The sequence below is a fragment of the Ranitomeya variabilis genome, chromosome 3, assembly GCF_051348905.1.
Source record: "Ranitomeya variabilis isolate aRanVar5 chromosome 3, aRanVar5.hap1, whole genome shotgun sequence".
Lineage (NCBI taxonomy): Eukaryota > Metazoa > Chordata > Amphibia > Anura > Dendrobatidae > Ranitomeya > Ranitomeya variabilis.
This window is the reverse complement of record NC_135234.1, coordinates 614,389,723-614,414,480: the sequence shown is the minus strand read 5'-3', so window position 1 is coordinate 614,414,480 and position 24,758 is coordinate 614,389,723. Positions and strand designations below refer to the sequence as shown.

The window sequence follows — 24,758 nt, the reverse complement described above, 5'->3', positions numbered from 1 at the left end:
GAAAAAAAAAAAGAATTTTTATTGTCACGGCTCTGCGTTATAAACTAGTGAAATACTTGGGGGTTCAAAGCTCTTAAAACACATCTAGATAAGTTCCATAGGGGGTCTACTTTCCAAAATGGTGTAACTTGTGGGGGGTTTTAATGTTTAAGCACATCAGGGGCTCTCCAAACGCGACATGGTGTCCCATCTCAATTCCAGTCAATTTTGCATTGAAAAGTCAAACGGCGCTCCTTCCCTTGCGAGCTCTGCCATGCGCCCAAACAGTGGTTTACCCCCACATATGGGGTATCAGCGTACTCAGAACAAATTGCACAAGAACTTTTGGGATCCAATTTCTTCTCTTACCCTTGGGAAAATAAAAAATTGGGTGCGAAAAGATCATTTTTGTGAAAAAATATGATTTTTTATTTGTACGGCTCTGCCTTATAAACTTCTGTGAAGCACTTGTTGGTTCAAAGTGCTCACCACACATCTAGATAAGTTCCTTAAGAGGTCTACTTTCCAAAATGGTGTCACTTGTGGGGGGTTTCAATGTTTACGCACATCAGGGGCTTTCCAAACGCAACATGGCGTCCCATCTCAATTCCAATCAATTTTGCATTGAAAAGTCAAATGGCACTCCTTCCCTTCCGAGCTCTGCCATGCGCCCAAACAGTGGTTTACACCCACATATGGGGTATCAGCGTACTCAGGACAAATTGCACAACAATATTTGGGGTCCAATTTCTTCTCTTACCCTTGGGAAAATAAAAAATCGGGGGCGAAAAGATCATTTTTGTGAAAAAATATGATTTTTTATTTTTACGGCTCTGCATTATAAACTTCTGTGAAGCACTTGGTGGGTCAAAGTGCTCACCACACATCTAGATAAGTTCCTTAGTGGGTCTACTTTCCAAAATGGTGTCACTAGTGGGAAGTTTCAATGTTTAGGCACATCAGGGGCTCTCCAAACGCAACATGGCGTTCCATCTCAATTCCAGTCAATTTTGCATTGAAAAGTAAAATGGCGCTCCTTTCCTTCCGAGCTCTGCCATGCACCCAAACATTGGTTTACCCCCACATATGGGGTATCAGCGTACTCAGGACAAATTGTACAACAACTTTTGGGGTCCATTTTCTCCTGTTACCCTTGGTAAAATAAAACAAATTGGAGCTGAAATAAATTTTGTGTGAAAAAAAGTTAAATGTTCATTTTTATTTAAACATTCCAAAAATTCCCGTGAAACACCTGAAGGGTTAATAAACTTCTTGAATGTGGTTTTGAGCACCTTGAGGGGTGCAGTTTTTAGAATGGTGTCATACTTGGGTATTTTCTAACATATAGACCCCTCAAAATGACTTGAAATGAGATGTGGTCCCTAAAAAAATGATGTTGTAAAAATGAGAAATTTCTGGTCAACTTTTAACCCTTATAACTCCCAAACAAAAAAAAAATGTTGGTTCCAAAATTGTGCTGATGTAAAGTAGACATGTGGGAAATGTTACTTATTAAGTATTTTGCGTGACATATCTCTGTGATTTAAGGGCATAAAAATTCAAAGTTGGAAAATTGCTAAATTTTCAACATTTTCGCCTAATTTCCTTTTTTTTTCACAAATAAACGCAAGTTATATCGAAGAAATTTTACCACTATCATGAAGTACAATATGTCATGAGAAAACAATGTCATAATCGCTAAGATCTGTTGAAGCGTTCCAAAGTTATAACCTCATAAAGGGACAGTGGTCAGAATTGTAAAAATTGGCCCGGTCATTAACGTGCAAACCACCCTCGGGGCTTAAGGGGTTAAAGGACTGAATAAGGCTGGGGTCACACATGGCGTAAGAAAATACGCCACGTATTATACGTCCGTACTACGGCCGTAATACGGAGAAATGTCCCCAAAATATTGATCCGTAGTCAGGGTGTTTCAGCGTATTTTGCGCATGGCATCCTCCGTATGTAATCCGTATGGCATCCGTACTGCGAGATTTTCGCGCAGGCTTGCAAAACCGACATCTAATGGATTTATGTGCTCAAATGTTAGGGAAAACATATATACAGTATATATATATATATATATGTCATTGAGACACATATATATATATTCTGTATTTAGATTTCATTCAGCGCGATATCTGTGAACAGCCTGTAATTCAATTGCCGGCTTTTCATTTCTCCTGCACAAACCCGACAGGATATGAGACATGGTTTACATACAGTAAACCATCTCATATCCCCTTTTTTGTTGCATATTCCACACTACTAATGTTAGTAGTGTGTATGTGCAAAATTTCAGCGCTGTAGCTGCTGAAATAAAGGGTTAAATGGCGGAAAAAATTGGCGTGGGCTCCCGCGCAATTTTCTCCGCCAGAGTGGTAAAGCCAGTGACTGAGGGCAGATATTAATAGCCAGGAGAGGGTCCATGGTTATTGGCCCCCCCGTGGCTCAAAACATCTGCCCCCAGCCACCCCAGAAAAGGCACATCTGGAAGATGCGCCAATTCTGGCACTTGGCCACTCTCTTCCCACTCCCTGTAGCGGTGGGATATGGGGTAATGAAGGGTTAATGCCACCTTGCTATTGTAAGGTGACATTAAGCCAGATTAATAATGGAGAGGCGTCAATTATGACACCTATCCATTATTAATCCAATTGTAGGAAAGGGTTAAAAAACACACACACACATGATTACAAAGTAGTTTAATGAAATAAACACAGCGGTTGTTGTAATAATTTATTGTTCTCCCATTCCATTTCCAGGACCTCGCTTGGCAACATAATAAACGCACAAGATACATACCTTCTGCTGTCAGATCTCGTCCCACGAAGTAATCCATCTGAAGGGGTTAACTAATATTACAGGCAGGAGCCCTGCAAATGCAGCTGTGCTCCGTGCTTGTAATCCCCGGGGAATGAATGAAATGTAGGTCATTGACCTACATTTCCTTCAGTCGCGGTGATGCGCCCCTGCTGGATGTTCTCATGAACTGCAGCCTGGGAACTTTTTCCCACGCTCCAGGTCATATGAGGACATCCACCAGGGGGCGCATCACCGCGACTGAAGGAAATGTAGGTCAATGACCTACATTTCATTCATTCCCCGGGGATTACAAGCACGGAGCACAGCTGCATTTGCAGGGCTCCTGCCTGTAATATTAGTTAACCCCTTCAGATGGATTACTTCGTGGGACGAGATCTGACAGCAGAAGGTATGTATCTTGTGCGTTTATTATGTTGCCAAGCGAGGTCCTGGAAATGGAATGGGAGAACAATAAATTATTACAACAACCGCTGTGTTTATTTCATTAAACTACTTTGTAATCATGTGTGTGTGTGTTTTTTAACCCTTTCCTACAATTGGATTAATAATGGATAGATGTCATAATTGACGCCTCTCCATTATTAATCTGGCTTAATGTCACCTTACAATAGCAAGGTGGCATTAACCCTTCATTACCCCATATCCCACCGCTACAGGGAGTGGGAAGAGAGTGGCCAAGTGCCAGAATTGGCGCATCTTCCAGATGTGCCTTTTCTGGGGTGGCTGGGGGCAGATGTTTTGAGCCACGGGGGGGCCAATAACCATGGACCCTCTCCTGGCTATTAATATCTGCCCTCAGTCACTGGCTTTACCACTCTGGCGGAGAAAATTGCGCGGGAGCCCACGCCAATTTTTTCCGCCATTTAACCCTTTATTTCAGCAGCTACAGCGCTGAAATTTTGCACATACACACTACTAACATTAGTAGTGTGGAATATGCAACAAAAAAGGGGATATGAGATGGTTTACTGTATGAAAACCATGTCTCATATCCTGTCGGGTTTGTGCAGGAGAAATGAAAAGCCGGCAATTGAATTACCGACTTTTCACTAACAGCGCTGCGTATTTCTCGCAAGTCACACTGCAGGTCCGTGTGGAATCCGTATTTTTCGCGCCCCCATAGACTTTCATTGGCGTATTATTTGCGCAGTACGCTGACAAACGCAGCATGCTGCGATTTTGTACGGCCGTAGAAAGCCGTATAATACTGAACCGTAATATACGGCTAATAGGAGCAGCCCCATTGAGAATAATTGTGCCGTATGTAATGCGAGTTTTACGGACGTAGTTTCTGCGCTCTTACGTCCGTAAAACTCGCATGTGTGACCCCAGCCTAACCATGAAGTTGCCATGTTACTTTTATTTTAGCAGGTAAACGTAAGAAAACCCTTGAAATATGTAGTAGATAGTGTTAATAATTTCAGTGGTGTTATGATAGCAATAAGCTATAATTAAAAAAGTCATTATTTATAGCATACATCTTCTTAATCCCACAAGAGACTGATACAGATTCCTTAATAATTAGTACCTGACACAGTCCAGGTGAAAAATGTGTCAGACAACTTTAAATTCACATGGAAATTATATGCTGCCAATCTTCATTTTGGAGATAAAAGGCCACTTTACTCTACAGTACGACCCATCTGTTTCATTGCTGTGAGTGCCAACAAGTGTTTATCTCTTAGCAGCACATGGGCAGCGTTATTTCCAAAGTACTTACCTGACATTTAATGAAAGCACTAAAGGGGGAAAAGAAGTCACATCTACATGACAAGGGCAAGTGTTCTTTTTTTTTGGAAAAATGGTTTATTGAAAGAGTCGTACAAGAATAATTAAAGTATAACTGGTTACAAGAAAAGAAAAAACAGCTTGTACATGTCAGAGGAATGGATTGTACATACATTGCAAATACTATGCACTTACAAAAGTCTTCTCTTAAATTACCACAATTGGGGCCAACAAAATATAACCAAGGAATTAAAAAAGCTGAAAGATGCGACAGCACAATTAGAGTTCACTGCGCACACGTGGAGTTAAAAAAAATGTGAATATAAATGCGCTGAGCTCTGGCATCAATACCTTTCCCATAACACTATGTAACACAATTTTTGTTCATGGCTTCCAAGTGTAATATTTCATCTGCTTATGTTTAAAGACTATGGAAAAACGACTACACTCAGCACAAACTTTGATTTTATGACCACAGGCCAGAAAAATGTATTTATTGTGACAAAAAAAGGAAATTATTATATTTTCGTTCATGCGGTCTGATAAAAAACAAGCCTTGCATGGTAAATAGACAAAGATAGTCAAAAATCACTCAAAAAGGTCCAGAAATGAGTAGTTTTTCTAGATTTGCGAGTGTACTGCAAATCGCTTTCTCGAAGAAGCCCCCAAATGTAGTCCCCCATCATGTTTTCGTTATATTGTTCTTGGTAATGACGTTCAAAGTCCAATATATCTTGATGAAAGCGCCCGCCTTGCTCCTCTGAGTAAGCTCCCATGTTCTCCTTGAACTTGTCAAGATGACTGTCAAGGATATGGACTTTGACAGATATTCTGCATCTCATCATGGCATAATTCTTAATGAGAGCCTGAACCAACTGCACATAGTTTTCAGCCTTGTGATTACCCAGGAAGCCATGAACCACTGCAACAAAACTGTTCCAAGCCGCTTTCTCCGTCCTGTTCAGCAACTTGGTGAACTCGTGACATTCTATGATCTTCTTGATCTGCCGTCCGATGAAGATACCAGCCTTGACCTTTGCCTCGGACAGCTTTGGAAAGAGATCTTGGAGGCACTTGAAAGCTGCTGACTCCTTGTCAAGAGCTGTGACAAATTGCTTGAAGAGGCCTAACTTGATGTTCAGTGGTGGCATCAGCACCTTCAGAGGTTCTATTAGCAGCTCTCACTTGACGTTGCTCTTTCCCACAGAGAACTCGGTCCGCTGTGGCCAGTCCTTTCTGTGATAGTGCGCCTTAGTGTCACAGCTGTCCCAGAGGCAAAGGAAACAAGGACATTTTGTGAAACCGCCTTGAAGGCCCATCAGGAATAACACCATTTTGAAGTCTTCGATGACCTCCCATTCATAGTCGTCATACTTCAAGACACTCAGCAACATCTTGACATTGGTGTAGTCCTCTTTGAGATACACAGAGTGAGAAATAGGGAGAGATGGGTAGTTGTTTCCGTTGTGAAGCAACATGGCTTTGAGGCTCCGGGATGAACTGTCTATGAATAGGCGCCATTCACTCGGGTTACAGGTGATACCTATAGCCTCAAAAAGACCGTCCACATTGTTGTAGAAGCACAACCCATCTTCCTGACTGAAGAAGTTGGAAAATGTTTGGTGACGTTTTCTCTGATCTGTGACTTACACACCTTCATCCAACAAGTTCCACTGCTTGAGACTCGATGTCAGAAGCTCAGCATTGAACTTAGTAAGACGAAGGTCTCTGATCAGATCGTTGACGTCTTTCTGGTTAGGAAAGTATGGCCTTCTTTCCTTAACCACATCTGTGAAAACGTAATCTTGATCTCCAATATCTTCCTCACTGTCTGACTTGTAGCTTTTTCCTGAAGATGCTGATCCCTCTTCAGGGGAGTTGGAACAGGCATCTCGGGGCAGTGTGGTACTGGGGCAATGGAAGAAGGAATGTCTGGATAAACGAGTTGAGGCGCATTCTTGCCTGTGCAACATTTGGCAGGATCCACCTGAAGTAGCAGTTGCTTGAGTGGTCGGTCGGTTGCCGCCAAATTCGCGGGATAGCAAACTTCATGGCTCTCTTTTCTCCCCTGTACCAACCTGTAACATAGCAGATTTAATTAATTATACACATTTAAAAGCAGGAAATTTTACACATTACTTAATCCCTTTACCCCCAAGGGTGGTTTGCACGTTATGGACCGGGCCAATTTTTACAATTCTGACCACTGTCCCTTTATGAGGTTATAACTCTGGAACACTTCAATGGATCCCGGTGATTCTGACATTGTTTTCTCATGACATATTGTACTTCATGATAGTGGTAAAATTTCTTTGATATTACCTGCGTTTATTTGTGAACAAAACGGAAATTTGGCGAACATTTAGAAAATTTCGCAATTTTCCAACTTTGAATTTTTATGCAATTAAATCACAGAGATATGTCACACAAAATACTTAATAAGTAACATTTCCCACATGTCTACTTTACATCAGCACAATTTTGGAACCAAAATTTTTTTTTGTTAGGGAGTTATAAGGGTTAAAAGTTGACCAGCAATTTCTCATTTTTACAACACCATTTTTTTTTAGGGACCACATCTCATTTGAAGTCATTTTGAGGGGTCTATATGATAGAAAATACCCAAGTGTGACACCATTCTAAAAACTGCATCCCTCAAGGTGCTCAAAACCACATTCAAGAAGTTTATTAACCCTTCAGGTGTTTCACAAGAATTTTTGGAATGTTTAAATAAAAATGAACATTTAACTTTTTTTCACAAAACATTTACTTCAGCTCCAATTTGTTTTATTTTACCAAGGGTAACAGGAGAAAATGGACCACAAACGTTGTTGTACAATTTGTTCTGAGTACGTCGATACCCCATATGTGGGGGTAAACCACTGTTTGGGCGCATAGCAGAGCTCGGAAGGGAAGGAGCGCCGTTTGACTTTTCAATGCAAAATTGACAGGAATTGAGATGGGACGCCATGTTGCGTTTGGAGAGCCACTGTTGTGCCTAAACATTGAAACCCCCCCACAAGTGACACCATTTTGGAAAGTAGACCCCCTAAGGAACTTATCTAGATGTGTGGTGAGCACTTTGACCCACCAAGGGCTTCACAGAAGTTTATAATGCAGAGCCGTAAAAATAAAACAAACATTTTTTCCCACAAAAATTATTTTTTAGCCCCCAGTTTTGTATTTTTCCGAGGGTAACAGGAGAAATTGGACCCCCAAAGTTGTTGTCCAATTTGTCCTGAATGCGCTGATACCCCATATGTGGGGGGGGGGGGAACCACCGTTTGGGCACATGGGAGGGCTCAGAAGGGAAGGAGCGCCATTTGGAATGCAGACTTAGATGGAATGGTCTGCAGGAGTCACATTGCGTTTGCAGAGCCCCTAATGTACCTAAACAGTAGAAACCCCCCACAAGTGACACCATTTTGGAAAGTAGACCCCCTAAGGAACTTATCTAGATGTGTTGTGAGAACTTTGAGCCCCCAAGTGTTTCACTACAGTTTATAACGCAGAGCCGTGCAAATAAAACAATTTCTTTTTCCACAAAAATTATTTTTTTGCCCCCAGTTTTGTATTTTTCCAAGGGTAACAGGAGAAATTGGACCCTATATATTGTTGTCCAATTTGTCCTGAGTATACTGATACCTGATATGTGGGGGGGAACCACCGTTTGAGCGCATGGCAGAGCTCGGAAGGGAAGGAGCATCATTTGGAATGCAGACTTAGATGGATTGGTCTGCCAGCGTCACATTGCGTTTGCAGAGCCCCTAATGTACCTAAACAGTAGAAACCCTCCACAAGTGACCCCATATTGGAAACTAGACCCCCCAAGGAACTTATCTAGATGTGTTGTGAGAACTTTGAGCCCCCAAGTGTTTCACTACAGTTTATAACGCAGAGCCGTGAAAATAAAAAATCTTTTTTTTCCCCACAAAAATTATTTTTTAGCCCCCAGTTTTGTATTTTCCCAAGGGTAACAGGAGAAATTGGACCCCAAAAGTTGTTGTCCAATTTGTCCTGAGTATGCTGATACCCCATATGTTGGGGTAAACCCCTGTGTGGGCACACGGGAGAGCTCGGAAGGGAAGGAGCACTGTTTTACTTTTCAACGCAGAATTGACTGGAAATGAGATCGGACACCATGTCGCGTTTGGAGAGCCCCTGATGTGCCTAAACAGTGGAAACCCCCCAATTATAACTGAAACCCTAATGCAAACACACCCCTAACCCTAATCCCAACGGTAACCCTAACCACACCTCTGACTCAGACACACCCCTAACCCTAATCCCAACCCTATTCCCAACCTGTAAATGTAATCCAAACCCTAACCCTAACTTTAGCCCCAACCCTAACTTTAGCCCCAACCCTAACTGTAGCCTTAACCCTAGCCCCAACCCTAACCCTAGCCCTAACCCTAACCCTAGCATTAACCCTAACCTTAACCCTAGCCCTAACCCTAACAGGAAAATGGAAATAAATACGTTTTTTTAATTTTTTAATTTTTCCCTAACTAAGGGGGTGATGAAGGGGGGTTTGATTTACTTTTATAGCGGGTTTTTTAGCGGATTTTTATGATTGGCAGCCGTCACACACTGAAAGATGCTTTTTATTGCAAAAAATATTTTTTACGTCACCACATTTTGAGAGCTATAATTTTTCCATATTTGAGTCCACAGAGTCATGTGAGGTCTTGTTTTTTGTGGGACGAGTTGACGTTTTTATTGGTAACATTTTCGGGCACGTGACATTTTTTGATCGCTTTTTATTCCGATTTTTGTGAGGCAGAATGACCAAAAACCAGCTATTCATGAATTTCTTTTGGGGGAGGCGTTTATACCGTTCCACGTTTGGTAAAATTGATAAAGCAGTTTTATTCTTCGGGTCAGTACGATTACAGCGATACTTCATTTATATCATTTTTTTAATGTTTTGGCACTTTTATACGATAAAAACTATTTTATAGAAAAAATAATTATTTTGGCATCGCTTTATTCTGAGGACTATAACTTTTTTATTTTTTTGCCGATGATGCTGTATGGTGGCTCTTTTTTTGCGGGACAAAATGACGCTTTCAGCGGTACCATGGTTATTTATATCTGTCTTTTTGATCGCGTTTTATTCCACTTTTTATTTGGCGGTATGATAATAAAGCGTTGTTTTTTGTCTCGTTTTTTTTTTTTTTTTTTCTCTTACGGTGTTTACTGAAGGGGTTAACTAGTGGGAGAGTTTTATAGGTTGGGTCGCTACGGACGCGGCGATACTAAATATGTGTACTTTTATTGTTTTTTTTTTTTTATTTAGATAAAGAAATGTATTTATGGGAATAATATATATATTTTTTTTCTTTATTTAGGATTTTTTTTTTTTTTTTACACATGTGAAATTTTTTTTTTAAACTTTTTTACTTTTTCCCAGGGGGGGACATCACACATCGCTGATCTGACAGTTTGCACAGCACTCTGGCTTACCAAGCGCCTGCTCTGAGCAGGCACTCGGTAAGCCACCTCCCTCCCTGCATGACCCGGATGCCGCGGCCATCTTGGATCTGTGATCTGGATCACATCGCGTTGCTGCGGGGGTCTCAGGGAAGCCCGCAGGAGCCCCCCTCCCTGCGCGATGCTTCCCTATACCGCCGGCACACCGCGATCATGTTTGATCACGGTGTGCCGTGGGTTAATGTGCCGGGGGCGGTCCGTGACCGCTCCTGGCACATAGCGCCGGATGTCAGCTGCGATAATCAGCTGACACCCGGCCGCGCTCCCCCCTTGAGCGCGGCCGATCGCGCTGGACGTACTATTCCGTCCTTGGGAAGTAGGGCCCACCCCACATGGACGGAATAGTACGTCCAATGACAGAAAGGGGTTAATACACATTTTACTATAGTGCATTGACATGTGAAAATTTTGTCACTTGCAACTCCTTAAACTGTACTATATCTAAATCATTGAAATTCTACAAAATAAAGCACTGCCATCTAAACGAGCAGCAATTGTTCACCTTACCTTCAAGAGTTTTCTTGCAATATTCGCATGTGAAATGAGGTGCCCAGGACTTGTCTTGATCCCCGACAGGCATGCCGAAATATGCCTTGTAGGCCTCGCACATCATGCGACATGCTTTCACGGAATACTTTCTCGCTCTTGTCTTTATAAATTGTCCTCACACGTAGCAAAATGCATCTGCTGGGCGCAAACAACCTCTTGAGGCCATCTAAAACAAATAATTGCTCTTTAACTACAATTCGTTATTCTCTTACTCCGCAATAACAAAAACCGTAATGTTGGTTTTGAGTAACCTGTGCTTTTATACTACTATTGAACAGTCCGAGAACGTTCTAGAAAGTTCTAAAAGTTTCTAGAAACGTTTAGATAATTCTGGAAAATTGTAGAAACTTCTGCACAATTCTAGCAGTTCAACAATATTCTAGAAGACTACTCAGTATTGAATACGAATCGAGGATCGAGAATTTTCCCAAAAACAGACACATTTCAAAATTTTATTGTCCTGATCACAGAAGCAAAGTTTTTGTGGAACAACTATTTTCTATTTGTTTTAGACATAACGGGTTAGGAAAACACACTTTGTACCCAGGAACAAAAAATATATACATTTGTTACATAGAGTAATCAATAATATGTATTAAGTTTCATCTGCACCTGAGTTTTTTTACAGGGTCATCTATCCATCATCTCAAAACTTATTCAATTTAACTGGGCAACCCTCTGCTACGCATGCAAGCTCATAGAAGGCAAGTACACTATTCACTTCCCGCATCTACGCAGCTCTTGAAGGTCTAAAAGTAACATAATAGTAATAATTTTATTGCTATAGCGCCATCATATTCTACAGCACTTTACAATTGAACAGGCTCAGCAGGGACATGTACACAGAAAGACATCACAAACACATAGTTCAACAGTTACAGGAGGAGTGAGGGTCCTGCTCACAAGCTTACAATCTATAAGGAAATAGGGGGCACATAATAGGAAGATCGTGCTTGTCATGAATGGTCCAGCCATCATTAGAATAAATAGGAGTTATGATATGAAGCTGCATGATCTGGTTATCAGCCAGTATCTATTTAAGTACAGTTACCAAGTGCTATTGGGTGCATGGAGGATGTGAAGACAGATGAATTGGAGAGATCAGATTCTGAGGAAAATTTTGAGAGAACTGGGAAGAATTAGTTTGGTATTTTGAGGCTTGTCTAAAGAGATGTGTTTTTTAAGCACGCTTAAAAATGTGGGGGCTAGGTATTAATCTGATCATCTAGGGTAGTGCATTGCAGAAAACGGAGCAGCACAGGAGAAGTTTTGGAGACAGAAGTGGGAAGTTTGGATTATGGAGGATGTTAGTCTTTGATCAGCTATAGAATGGAGTGCACAGGTAGGATGGTAGACAGAGATGAAGATTAGATATATGGTGGTGCAGAACTGTGGAGAACGAGAGAAGTTTGTATTGTACTCTGTAGTGGATGAGAAATACAACCCTGGTTGCCACATTTAGCACTGATTGGAGAGGAGAACGTTTGGTAAAAAGTAACAAGTAAAGCTGGAATATGCGTATGAGTCGGGAAACTGTGCCACCGGACGCGATTTCCACCACAAGTATAGTTCAGTACAGCACGTTACTGAAGAAGGTCCTGATCGACCGAAATGTTTTCTGTGTACTATAATCAATTCCTTTTCAACGCTTTTAAGTTGAGTGCTAGGTTTATATCTACTGTACTTATGGCTTGGGAACCTAACCTTAGCACCACCACATAGCTGTGCTCACGGTGTTTCTATATAGGGATAAAATACAACATTACTTTTTGTCACACAAATAACAAATACATAAAACTTTCTAACAACCTCCTTTTGTTGCCATGACATCTTCGTCATCCCAGCCTCCGCCCCCCCACACACACACAAGGGAAGAGACCTGGACCAGTCCAGGACCTGTTGAAGTGCATTCTGTGCGAAACGGCCATCGTCCACCTTCCTCTCCCAGCACCCCTCTGTATGCCAGCTGTCTTCATGGACTTTGATTATTGAAATCTTTTCTGGTCCAATAAAGATCATGACTTCACAGCAAAAAGGGTGAGTGCCGCATTTTCTTTTTATTACAAATATTTCACTTTTTGCAATACATACGCTAAGCACCAGTAACCCGTGATTTCGTGTAGCTACAGAACGGTTTCCACGTGGATCTAGTGTCTTGGAGTGTGCGTTCCTCTGGTGCCGTTCATTCAATTTTCTATTGTGGACACCTATAAAGATATTGCATTACAAACCAGACGTTTGCAGCTAGAATAGTCATTTACTACATTAACAATGTATAGAGTGTATTTCTGAATCATTTAACGTTAGCTTCATTGGAAAAAACTGTGCTTTTCTTTCAAAAATAAGGACATTTCTAAGTGACCCTAAACTTTTGAACGGTAGTGTATGCACTGTTTACATGTTTTATTTACTAGTTAATTGCAGTTTTCAGACATAATGATACCAAATATGTTTATTTTTTTACTGGAATTATGTGTTTTTAATAATTTAACATTTTTTAAACTTTTACATAATTTTTTTTAGCCTCCTTGGGTCGTTTGAACCTGTTATCAAACGATCATGCTACATGATACTTGTTTTGCCTTCCTTCACGTATGATGCGGTGTGGATGCTAGCATACGGCTAAACCTTCATCCATTGCCTCAGTAAACAGACTGTATAGGTTCTTAAGTCTATATTTATTGAGATGGTGAACGATGAACAACAATAGTAGATGATATTGTGAGATATTCGATATAATGGATGATCAGGTAAAAACTACAAAGGAAATAACAGTGCATCAGTACTTGGCATATTACAGCATGTTACAAGATGCAATAACATGAATAACAGAGATTAGAGAGCTAACACTGAACACAGGATAAGACAGATACACAGTTATCATGGCTACCTTAGGGCAGGTTCAGGCTGTCAAAAAAACACCATTGGAGGAAAACCTCCACTAAACTCAAAAAAAACACCAGAACACAGGCATGCTTACCTGTTCAAGGCCTCCAACAATTGCACTAACCAGGGTGCACCAGGCCCATGCCACATACAGACTATTTTTTTGCATGGGTGCTCCAAGCAGCCAATTCCTGATTGTAGGTTGGCTGCATCGGTATTATTTGCACCTGTGTTGTTTGCTATCTTTACTTGGGCCTGGTGCACCCTGGTTAGTGCAATTGTTGGAGGCCTTGAACAGGTAAGCATGCCTGTGTTCTGGTGTTTTTTTTCAGGTTCAGGCTGTCAGCATTGTATTACTTTATACAGGCAAACATCTATCTGCATACAGAGAAACAGCAATATGAAACAAAGCACAACATGCCAAACTATACACTCTACTACACAGTGGCTGCATAACTGTTCTAACATAACACACACATGTAAGTACATTTGTGCCTCACCGGAATCCGCTTATCAAAGAGCAATGATCTGCAGGAAGAGAGAGCCAGGAACATGTGTGTAAGACTCAAGGTCCGGGGAAAAAGGCTACTTTGCCTGGGAATTAACCAGGGGGCGGTTCTAGTCAGAACACAGGCTTAAAGCGATATGCTCCTGGATACAGGAACATGATAAATGTGTACCTAATGACCTCTAATGGTGACAACTGGTACTACATTGTGAATTAACTTGCTGCACATTAATGGGCAGAAGAATACTACATATTGCAGTATGTAGTGTAACTAACCTATGAAGTCTTGCACAAGGCTGTGCTTCATAAGTGGACAAAGATGCAGGGCCCTCGCTGCTATGGTAATCCATTAGCTCCTCACAGTAGTATTGTGGGGGTGTCGGTGGGGCGCAGGCACGCCATTTAAAGACTAACATCAGTGATTGATAGCAACATTTAAATGGATAAGCAGCTAGCTCCAGTCGCTGCGGATACTGGCAGATGCTGGCTGTGTAGTACAACCAGTTTGTACATGGTTTGGAGAGTGAGCCCCCTACATACATCCATTATGTTACCTGTGATGAAAATGAACGTCACTAGTTATTAAGGGGTTAAACATGTTTGCTTCGTAATTTTTTTTAAGATGAAGTAATAAAGATGGATTAATTTAACTAGCGCTTGTAGCTGGATTCCACTTGTCCTGTTTGCTGCAAAGGAGTAATTATACTTGCTTTCGGACTTTAGTTTTGCTTTTTCCAATTGACTGTCACAACACAATTTGTTTTATTGGTGGGGGTGGTGATGGGGGGGTGGGTAAGCGTTCTTAACTTTATTGTGCCAAATGAGAAACAGAATTAGATTAGTGCCTTTATGAATGAAGTATGCTGGTAATTTGTAATACCACTGCCTGCATCCCTGCATGGCTTCCCATCCCCCACCATGTAGGGACAGCGATGTATTCACCACTCCAGGCCGTGCAATGAGCTCCTTGTCCTCTGCATGTTTCCTGGCTGCATGCTTAAGGCGCCTGCACATTCGCTTCCCGATACTTAAAGAAACAGTGCACGCATTGCTATAGTGCGCGCATTGCTAATGTGTCCCCAGCCTATTGCTGTGAGGCACTTGATACCTGGTGGGAGGTGCCTGAGCAACATTCTCTTTCAGCATGTGTGCGCAACTACTGAGTTGCTAGGTCCTGTCCTGTTTCTAATCTTGCCTGCACCTGTTTCCCTGGGTCTGTATGCACAGTAGGGTGCCAAGGATAAATGCACTTTGCAAATTGGTAAGTCTTACCCCTCAAATTTGTTCCTTTTGGCATAAGGATTCACCATGTAAAATATGTTGACATTAAATTTAGATTTACCACTTGCTCAAGGTGTATATATATATATATATATATATATATATATATATACACATACAGTACAGAGCAAAAGTATTTTCATGACTATGAAAATTGTAAATTCACACTGAAGGCATCAAAACTATGAATTAACACGTGGAATTATATACTTAACAAAAAAGTGTGAAACAACTGAAAATGTCTTATATTCTAGGTTCTTCAAAGTAGCCATCTTTTGCTTTGATGACTGCTTTGCACACTCCTGGCATTCTCTTGATGAGCTTCAAGAGGTAGTCACCGGGAATGGTTTTCACTTCACAGGTGTGCCCTGTCAGGTTTAATAAGTGGGATTTCTTGCCTTATAAATGGAGTTGGGACCATCAGTTGTGTTGAGCAGAAGTCTGGTGGATACACAGCTGATAGTCCTACTGAATAGACTGTTAGAATTTGTATTATGGCAAGAAAAAAGCAGCTAAGTGAAGAAAAACGAGTGGCCATCATTACTTTAAGAAATGAAAGTCAGTCAGTCCGAAAAATTGGGAAAACTTTGAAAGCGCCCCCAAGTGCAAGGGCAAAAAGCATCAAGCGCTACAAAGAAACTGGCTCACATGAGGACCGCCCCAGGAAAGGAAGACCAAGAGTCACCTCTGCTTCTGATAAGTTTATCTGAGTCACCAGCCTGAGAAATCGCAGATTAACAGCAGCTCAGATAGAGACCAGGTCAATGCCACACAGAGTTCTAGTAGCAGACACAACTCTACAACAACTGTTAAGAGGAGACTTTGTGCAGCAGGCCTTCATGGTAACATAGCTGCTAGGAAACCACTGCTAAGGACAGGCAAAAAGCAGAAGAGACTTGTTTGGGCTAAAGAACACAAGGAATGGACATTAGACCAGTGGAAATCTGTGCTTTGGTCTGATGAGTCCAAATTTGAGATCTTTGGTTCCAACCACCGTGTCTTTGTGCGACACAGAAAAGGTGAACGGATGGACTCTACATGCCTGGTTCCCACCATGAAGCACGGAGGAGGAGGTGTGATGGTGTGGGGGTGCTTTGCTGGTGACAGTTGGGGATTTATTCAAAATTGAAGGCATATTGAACCATCATGGCTACCACAGCATCTTGCAGTGGCATGCTATTCCATCCGATTTGCGTTTAGTTGGATCATCATTTATTTTTCAACAGGACAATGACCCCAAACACACATCCAGGCTGTGTAAGGGCTATTTGACCAAGAAGGAGAGTGATGGGGTGCTATGCCAGATGACCTGGCCTCCACAGTCACCAGACCTGAACCCAATCGAGATGGTTTGGGGTGAGCTGGACCGCAGAGTGAAGGCAAAAGGGCCAACAAGTGCTAAGCATCTCTGGGAACTCCTTCAAGATGGTTGGAAGATCATTTCCGGTGACTACCTCTTGAAGCTCATCAAGAGAATGCCAAGAGTGTGCAAAGCAGTCATCAAAGCAAAAGGTGGCTACTTTGAAGAACCTAGAATATAAGACATATTTTCAGTTGTTTCACACTTTTTTGTTAAGTATATAATTCCACATGTGTTAATTCATAGTTTTGATGCCTTCAGTGTGATTTTACAATTTTCAGTCATGAAAATACAGAAAAATCTTTAAATGAGAAGGTGTGTCCAAACTTTTGCTCTGTACTGTGTGTATATATATATATATATATATATATATATATATATATATATATATATATATATATATATATATATATATATATACACATATATACACACACACACAAACACATTTGGTATCGTAGCGTTCAGGAACGCCCGGTCTATCAAAATATGACATCAATTAATCTGATGGGTACACGGCATAACATACTATACATGACGCAGGTTATGCATGTCTAAATACTAAACAGACATTTAAAACTGCAATATGATGTGCCATGGAGCAACCAGTAAATGATAACTAATCTTAAAAAAAGAAAATTACAAAATATCTACGACCAAAAAGGAACAAAATTAGGAGGCAAGACCTTCAAAAACTCGCTACATAATTTTTACCATGCATTTCCTTGGCACCCTAATGTACCTTTCCTTAAACGTGCTGTTAGAACCTGTACCTTTCCTAAGCTAGCAGAGTCTGAATCCGCACCTATCTCTAATCTGTTGTCTCTGTGCAACATTGGTGTTTTGTGTGTACACTTGCTGCTTCATTGTAAGTACCCTGTGTGAACTTAATCCTGTCTATCCTGTGTGTATTTGTCCTTGTAATTGTCCTGTGCTTACTAAGTCCTGTCTCTCTTGTGGGATCTCGCAGCTCCCTGCCTGTCCAGTCTGAAGTGGGTCCCACCCGTTCCTGTATTCCAGTCGTACCTGCCAGTGACTCCGCTCTTCCTGTTCATCCAGTCTGAACTGGGTCCTACCTGCTTGCCCGTTTCATCCGTGTCCGCCAGCACCTGCCTGCCTTTGTGTGGGCCGTGCCCGCCAGTATCCCTGCCAGCATCTGTCGCTACAGCGTCCTGTGCTTTTGGAGGGTCAGTTGCTACTGCCGGATAAAGCCTGACTTTGCCACTAGAGGCTGCAGTGAACACCAAGGTAGCTGCTTATTCACACCCCTCCAGGGTAAGTCTGTTCCGTGGCACAGTGGGTCAATGATACACGCTCGTGCTAACAGTCCGAGAGTGAGTGGAACATAATTATCACAGCGTGTTATCAACAGCAAATCAATAGGCTATGACTTTCTACAAACTTAAATAGATTTTTGCCAGACAGATAACAGACACATCCATTGGTAAAATGAGTAGAGTGCTACATTTTAAAAGGTCTATAACATATGAACCACAAACAGAATTCTCTTAACTTGCTGTATTTTATTACCAAATTATGTAAATAAAAGCTCCGGTATTAGAGATGAGCGTGAACACTATATTAGAGAGAAAATTAAATTGAATTTTACAAAAATCCACTTTTGCCAAAATAGATTTTTAGTAATTCCTTTCTGCGCGGATTCAGTGTAACGGTGGAAACCATTTTTCTGTACCATAAATGTCCATCAAAAAGTAAAAAAAAAATCCTTCTATTCACTTTAATCACCTACCTTTCTGCTCCTTGTCCCATCTTCTAATTGCCACCGCGAGTGCCAACATTCCCGGGCCTCACGCAGAACTGGGATTTCTGGCATTTTATAAGGCCCGACACAGTTTAGCACATGCGGGCACAAAGTTGCGGCACATGTTGTGACCTTTTGTATGCTTCTGCAGAACCCTCCTGGACCTCTTTAAATCAGGAAGTCCTGGCCCAGTGTGAGCGGCCCGAAAATGTCGGCACTGGCGGTGGCAATCAGAAGATGTGATTATTACTGGACAGGTAATTGTGAGGAGTAGAGGGATCGGAAAGTGCAATGAGCTTTTTTATTTTTTACATCTTGCATTTATTATGGTTAGGGGGTATGGAGAGACCCAATACAACAATAAGGGACATTAAATTAGCCGAGAATAACGTTTCTTCAAATCGAAATTGCCCAAAAGATCTGTGTGAACAGCCGAATTCAAATTTTGCTTGATCTGCTCATCTCTATCCGGTATCTTGTGTTTGTACATTTACGTTATGTTGATATTGCTTGCAGAAGTCCAATATCCAACATCAAAATATAAAACATCAACTTAGAACATCATCACAGTACACACGCACTACACAGTAATGCTGGCAAACAACCGGTAAAATAGAATTTCTTGACATATTGATAGTAACAAACAAGAAAAACAAAACTAGTGTCCGTTACTCAAGTCCTAGACCGCTGGCCTGTTACCCAGCCGTATCTGCAAGTCTGTGAAATGTTATATAATGGGCTGACAGCGCAGCACTGGTCCAGTGCTAGACCAGTAGGGGAGCACTGGCAGACCCCTAGTGCACAAACATGGCTCATTCTGGGGTCTGTGAAGCATACATCTAGCAGGTAGGACAGATACTGGGCAAGGCTTTACATCAAAGCAGAATGGAAGTGATGAGTGTTGTTCTTATCCCGTTACTCTGCTGCAATAAAGAAGCATAAGGGCACCTGTCGCCACATATTGTACAAAATTCTAAGTATTTGCGAGTCCCAAGAGTGCCGATTAGCTCAATATTGCCTTAGTTTGCAGGTAGAAATGACAATAAATGGGAGACTTTATTGAACATACTAATAACAGATTTATGTCCATGACCGATGTGAGGGAAGCCAGGATATTCTTTTCAGTGTTGGCCTAAGTCATATTGGAGTGTGTCGTAAGGATGGCGGACCTCCGATGTGCAGTTATTTAGGCCAGGCTCAGCAGATCATACAGACGTGATGTGCTTCTATGGCTGTTCGTCTTCACAAGAACATACTGCTGTTTCCATGGGAGAATTTAGTATTCAACTCTTTGGATTTGCGCAGCAGAGCTTTCTTCTGAGCATCATCAAAGCGATTAACCTGTAAATCTTGCTCTCTGTCAAACGCTCTTCTTTCCTTCGGTTTATCCTTATCTGTGTCTGCTTTCCTCTTAAGTTTTTTACGATGAAGATCTATGAGAGATTCTGATCTTTTTGAATCCTGAAGGAGAAAAATGAATATGAAATATCTACTTTAACCTTCTTTAATACAGAATTTATTGCTGAATATTCTTCTACTGATATTGCGCCAAATATCTACTTTCTGAAACCTTCTTGTATTTCTAAGACATTTAATTGGCAATCATGGGAAATACTTTATTTTGCTTCTTACCTGTACCCTCAAACACTGTTTTCTGCATGTATCTGACAGAGACGCCACTTCATAAAGGCACAGTCTTGCCTTACCAAAGATAGTAAGGTACACACCACCTACCGGATAGGGGATAAACTGTTGATCAATGGGGGGGTGGAAGGGTCCTAGAGCTGGAACCCCAAGAGATCCCAGAAAGTGGATGCTCATGCTGAATCATGGCTCCATTCGTTGTCTAGATCCAGCATGTGCATCTCCACTCCATTCAAGGTGGGGTTCTGCAGGGCCCAGTTCCCGGGTTCCAGAAACCCATCACAGCGGTTACGCCCCCAGCAATCAGTAAGTTATCCCCTATCCTATAGATAAAAGTCTTTAACAGTATAGAGATTCTTCTGTAAATGATGCTGAACTGAACATAATAAGGTTATATTATAGTATAACTTTAGTATTCTGTCTGGAACCGTCAAGGAGGAATTATCAAAAATTGAAAAATCATTTGAAAATGTTGTAGATGGAATGAATACATATATCTACACACCCCTTACCTCGGCAGCAATTGGTCCCTGAAAATAAGGGAGTTGGCTCCGAAGCTGGTGCTAACAAGAGGCAAAGAAAAATGTAACGGGGTCTACACGGGGATGTCAGTGTTTAGGGCTACAATTCAAAGCAAAGGTATGGATTTACCAGTACCAATGTCTTTATAAAGGGGTTCACTGGGTTTGGGACAAAAGTCTGCCGTCACATCCTTTGACTGTAAGATGCTGAATGGTGACAGCACATGGCGTTCACACTATCTCAATTCCCCAGTATTGCTGGTGTGAGCAGGTGGTTATATGACTACATGTAAGCGATTTGCATACTACCGATTACGTACTGACTAGACACACTCGGCTACTCGCCATAAAAGTGAATATTGAGAGAAGCCAGACACATGACTGCATAAACACAATCATATGACAGCTCGGCAATATCGGGCAACTGAGACAGCCTGCCACATGCTGTCACGATTCAATAATCTGCAGTCACAAAGAGTCAGAGCAGATTCCCCCCCTGGACAACCTATTAACCAGTATAGGTCATGTAGACATCTGTCCATCAGTGCGGCTTTTTACATTACAAGTTGTCACGAACATCTCTAACAATTCTGTCTCTGGGGTGGTAAGGTCAGAGAAGGCTCGAGGGCTCGCAGCAATCATCTCTGAGTAATAATTCCCGCCAGTACTGAAAACCACGCTATTTCCAGCCAGTGGCCACAGGGCTACTTTTGCTGCCTGCAGGATTTCCAGAATTTCCAACAACTGTGCTCCAGAATACAATAATGTCACGGACTGGGACATGAACACAGTCTCCATCTAATTGTCCTGTTAGGGCATAGGGACAACATACACATTTTGCATAAAATCACCTACAGTGGTATTGTTCATTAAGTTTTCAGGGGAGTTGAGAAGAACCTTTCTCCTCCGTATATTTCCAGACTAATCTCTCAATATCTTCCCTCATGTAATCTCCGGTCCTCCCAAGACCTCCTCCATGCTTATTCGCTCCTCACCCAATCGCCTCCAAGACTTCTCCCGAATATCCCCCATCCTCTGGAATTCAGTGCCCCAACACATCCGGTTATCCACTACTTTTGGATCCTTCAAAAGAAACCTGAAAACCCACCTCTTCAAGGAAGCTTACAACCTGTAACGACCACACGGCCACCTCAAGACCATCGGAGCTACCGCAACCCCGACCTACTGTCTCCTTCCCCATAATCCTGTAGAATGTAAGCCTGCAAGGGCAGGGTCCTCTTCCCTCTGTACCAGTCTGTTATTGGTAGTTTTGATTACTGTAAGTGATATCTGTAATTTGTATGTAACCCCTCCTCATGTACAGCACCATGGAATCAATGGTGCTATATAAATAAATAATAATAATAATAATAATAAAAGAACCATTTTACGACAGCTACTTACATTATACGTGGACACTTGCTCTGCCAATCTTTTATCTCTTTCAGAAACTTGTGGAATTTCTTCACTTTTACTGCTGGACACCTTGCCTTCTTGTTTCTCCTGTGAAAAAAAAAAACAAAACACAAAATGTAAAGATTTATGGTCAAAAAGGTGACATTGTAAAGGAGACAACTTCTATCCAAATTTAGCGACTCTCCTAGTCTACACAGAACTTGAGGAGAGTCGTGTATGGGCTCTTGCCACTTTTTAGAAAAGGGGACGAACCAACCAAAAGTGAAAATATCACAAAGCCTTGATTCGGCTGAAACTGTCCCCAAATAACACGATGAGAGGTTTCACTGCCATGTCTTATAAGAGGAAACAGGGAATTTGTTGCAAAAAAAATACAAAACAACAAAACAAACCATGTATCACATTTATTACATAAAGCTATGCCAGGTGGGGTTAGGCGCACATGCAAAAGTTTCAGTGGGGTCCTGCAAGCCTGTGTGTGATATATAACCTTTAAAGTTGGGTAAAAGTGATCCTAGACAATTGGGTATCTTTAGGAACTAAGGGATTAGGTATAAGCTTAGAACATATGAATAACACAGAAGGAGTCACCAATACTGGCGCCACATGTAATTACACAGGATTGGCATGTACAGAAGGTTAGCAAACGTTTCTTGGCGAGAACAAGCTACACTGACACCTTTTACTTGAGATAAGAAGTCCCAGTTCACTTGTGGAGGACTAATGAATGCTCATCACTTGGCTGCTTTATCAACTTTCATTTCCATATAGAACTTCAATTATTGTTCTCCCTACATTTAATTACATCTAGATCAAAAACTTTGAAATCAAATTCAGCTTCCTTGACTTTGGAGTGATGAAAAGCAGCAGAGCTTTGATGTAATTTTAGATCTGCCATAGCCTAGAAAATAAGGTGGTGCTCACTGTACACGGCACACAGCCCTTAAAGGTACTTTACTAAATCGACTTGTTAACCTTTATATCAGGGGTTTGGATAATGCACCTGCCCTTAGAATGGCTAAAGTAGCAAGAAATTCGATTGCTTAATATATATTATTAAGGAAAACAATCAAGTCTGATAATGCTAATAAAGGGGTTGTCGTGGCCGAATATTTATGAACTATCCGTAGATTACACCAGTACGAAATTGGCGGGGTCTGACATCCCCATCAATCAGCTTAAATCTGCTCCTGCATCGGCCATATGTAAGCAATGCACAGAGCATAATACTGATATTCACTGGCAAGACAGACCCCCACCAGTCTTATACTGATCACCGACTGTATCGGAAGGAAAAGTCCAGGACAACCTGTGAAATCACTGACCTCCCCTTTAATACATTTGATTCAGAGTACAAATCTGAAATAAACTACCATGAATCATATTTTGGTTCGTTTTTTGTGGATCAGTTTTAGCTCTCAAGTCTATTGGAATGTAAAAAAAGGATAGGGTGGAAGCAACTGTGTGCTATGCATTTTTCATGGATTCCCCCCCCCCCCCCCCGATACAAAAATCGGAGACAGTTGTGTGAACGGAGCCAAAAACTAACCCCGGCTCTGGTCACACTACTATCACTGCTTTCATTTTTACAGATAACAGATCCATAAAGATCAATTCGGAATTGGTCCCGTTAGCGATCCCATTGACTTGTTATGGGTCAATCCTTTGGGTTTTTTTTGTCTTGTACAGTTCAGCAAACTCCATTATCCTAATACTTAAACAGCAAGGAAAAACAGATCGGAAATAAGAAAAAAATGACCGTGTGAATGGAACCAATGCACAAGACTATTAGTCATGTAATTTTCTTTCTACCGATACTTTTTCTGTGTTTCTTCATGCTGCAAATAAAATTCTGGTAAATTATTAGAAAACACTACAATACACTGAATATGAAAAAAATGATGGAAACAGATGTCTGCAGATGGGCTCCAGCTTGGCTGAATATCCCAGGCACGTGGTAAGGCTTGGCAACAGGTTGGACATTGACTTACAGGGTGGCTACCTCCAAAAAGTGGCACCAGAGAGCCAGAGGAAAGCCTGTATGAATAACTGTTGCTGCCATCCGAAGAGACATATGAAGCATTAAACCTTCTTGCAATGTAAATCCTTATTTCAATGGACGAAATCGTTGCTGAGGAAAAGAAGTAATTGTAGTGGGGTTTTTTTTGTAGGTGTCAATATCTCTCAATAATTCACATACTAGGAGTCAATGCAATAATGAAAGTACCCACTTGCATGTCATTCTGCTTTTACAAAAATACCATTCTGGGACTACTTTTCTCCATGGGGATAGTGTGGGTGAGAGGGATTTGTAAATATATAATCTCGTACACATCATTACAAAATAATCCAAAAACATTAGGTACCACAAGAATATTTGGAGCGCCGGCTACTCAGCTCCTGAACCCTAGGAACCAAAAACAAATGCCGTACATAGAAAATGAAAACTTGTCTAACAGTTACTCACTCTTGCTTTCCTCTCCCTGTCAGCAGGAGTATCTGTCCAATCCGACCTATCCCCAGAACGCTCATTAGTTCTTCGCTTGAAAGTTCTCGGCCCCAGGCCAAAGTTGCTCAACTCTGGAGGAAGTTCAGTCATCCAGGACTCTCTTGCTGGGTTCTCGGCCGCATCCTTGCATACAATATATAATTTGTTAACACATGTTATAGAAAAGCTAAAATGTAAAAAAAAAATTCAAATATTTTCGCAAAAAAGCTGCATGTGTGGGAAACACTGCCTGTCATTTTAATATGTCTTGTGTGAACAGTTAACCCTTTTATTGCAAGCACGGTTCTGTCTAC

The 24,758-nt window shown here is 41.4% G+C and overlaps 1 protein-coding gene across 1 annotated transcript in view; it reads right to left on the bottom strand.

Moving 5' to 3' along the window:
* Positions 1-18,116: 18,116 nt before the first annotated feature.
* Positions 18,117-24,758, bottom strand: part of GPALPP1 (GPALPP motifs containing 1) — a 71,384-nt gene continuing 64,742 nt past the window's right edge. The window contains exons 6-8 of the mRNA XM_077297359.1: positions 24,424-24,588; positions 21,945-22,043; positions 18,117-19,836 (exon numbers count right to left, since the gene is read on the bottom strand). Coding sequence (XP_077153474.1) covers positions 19,618-19,836; positions 21,945-22,043; positions 24,424-24,588 — 483 coding nt within the window. The 3' untranslated portion in view covers positions 18,117-19,617. The remainder of the gene's footprint in view (positions 19,837-21,944; positions 22,044-24,423; positions 24,589-24,758) is intronic.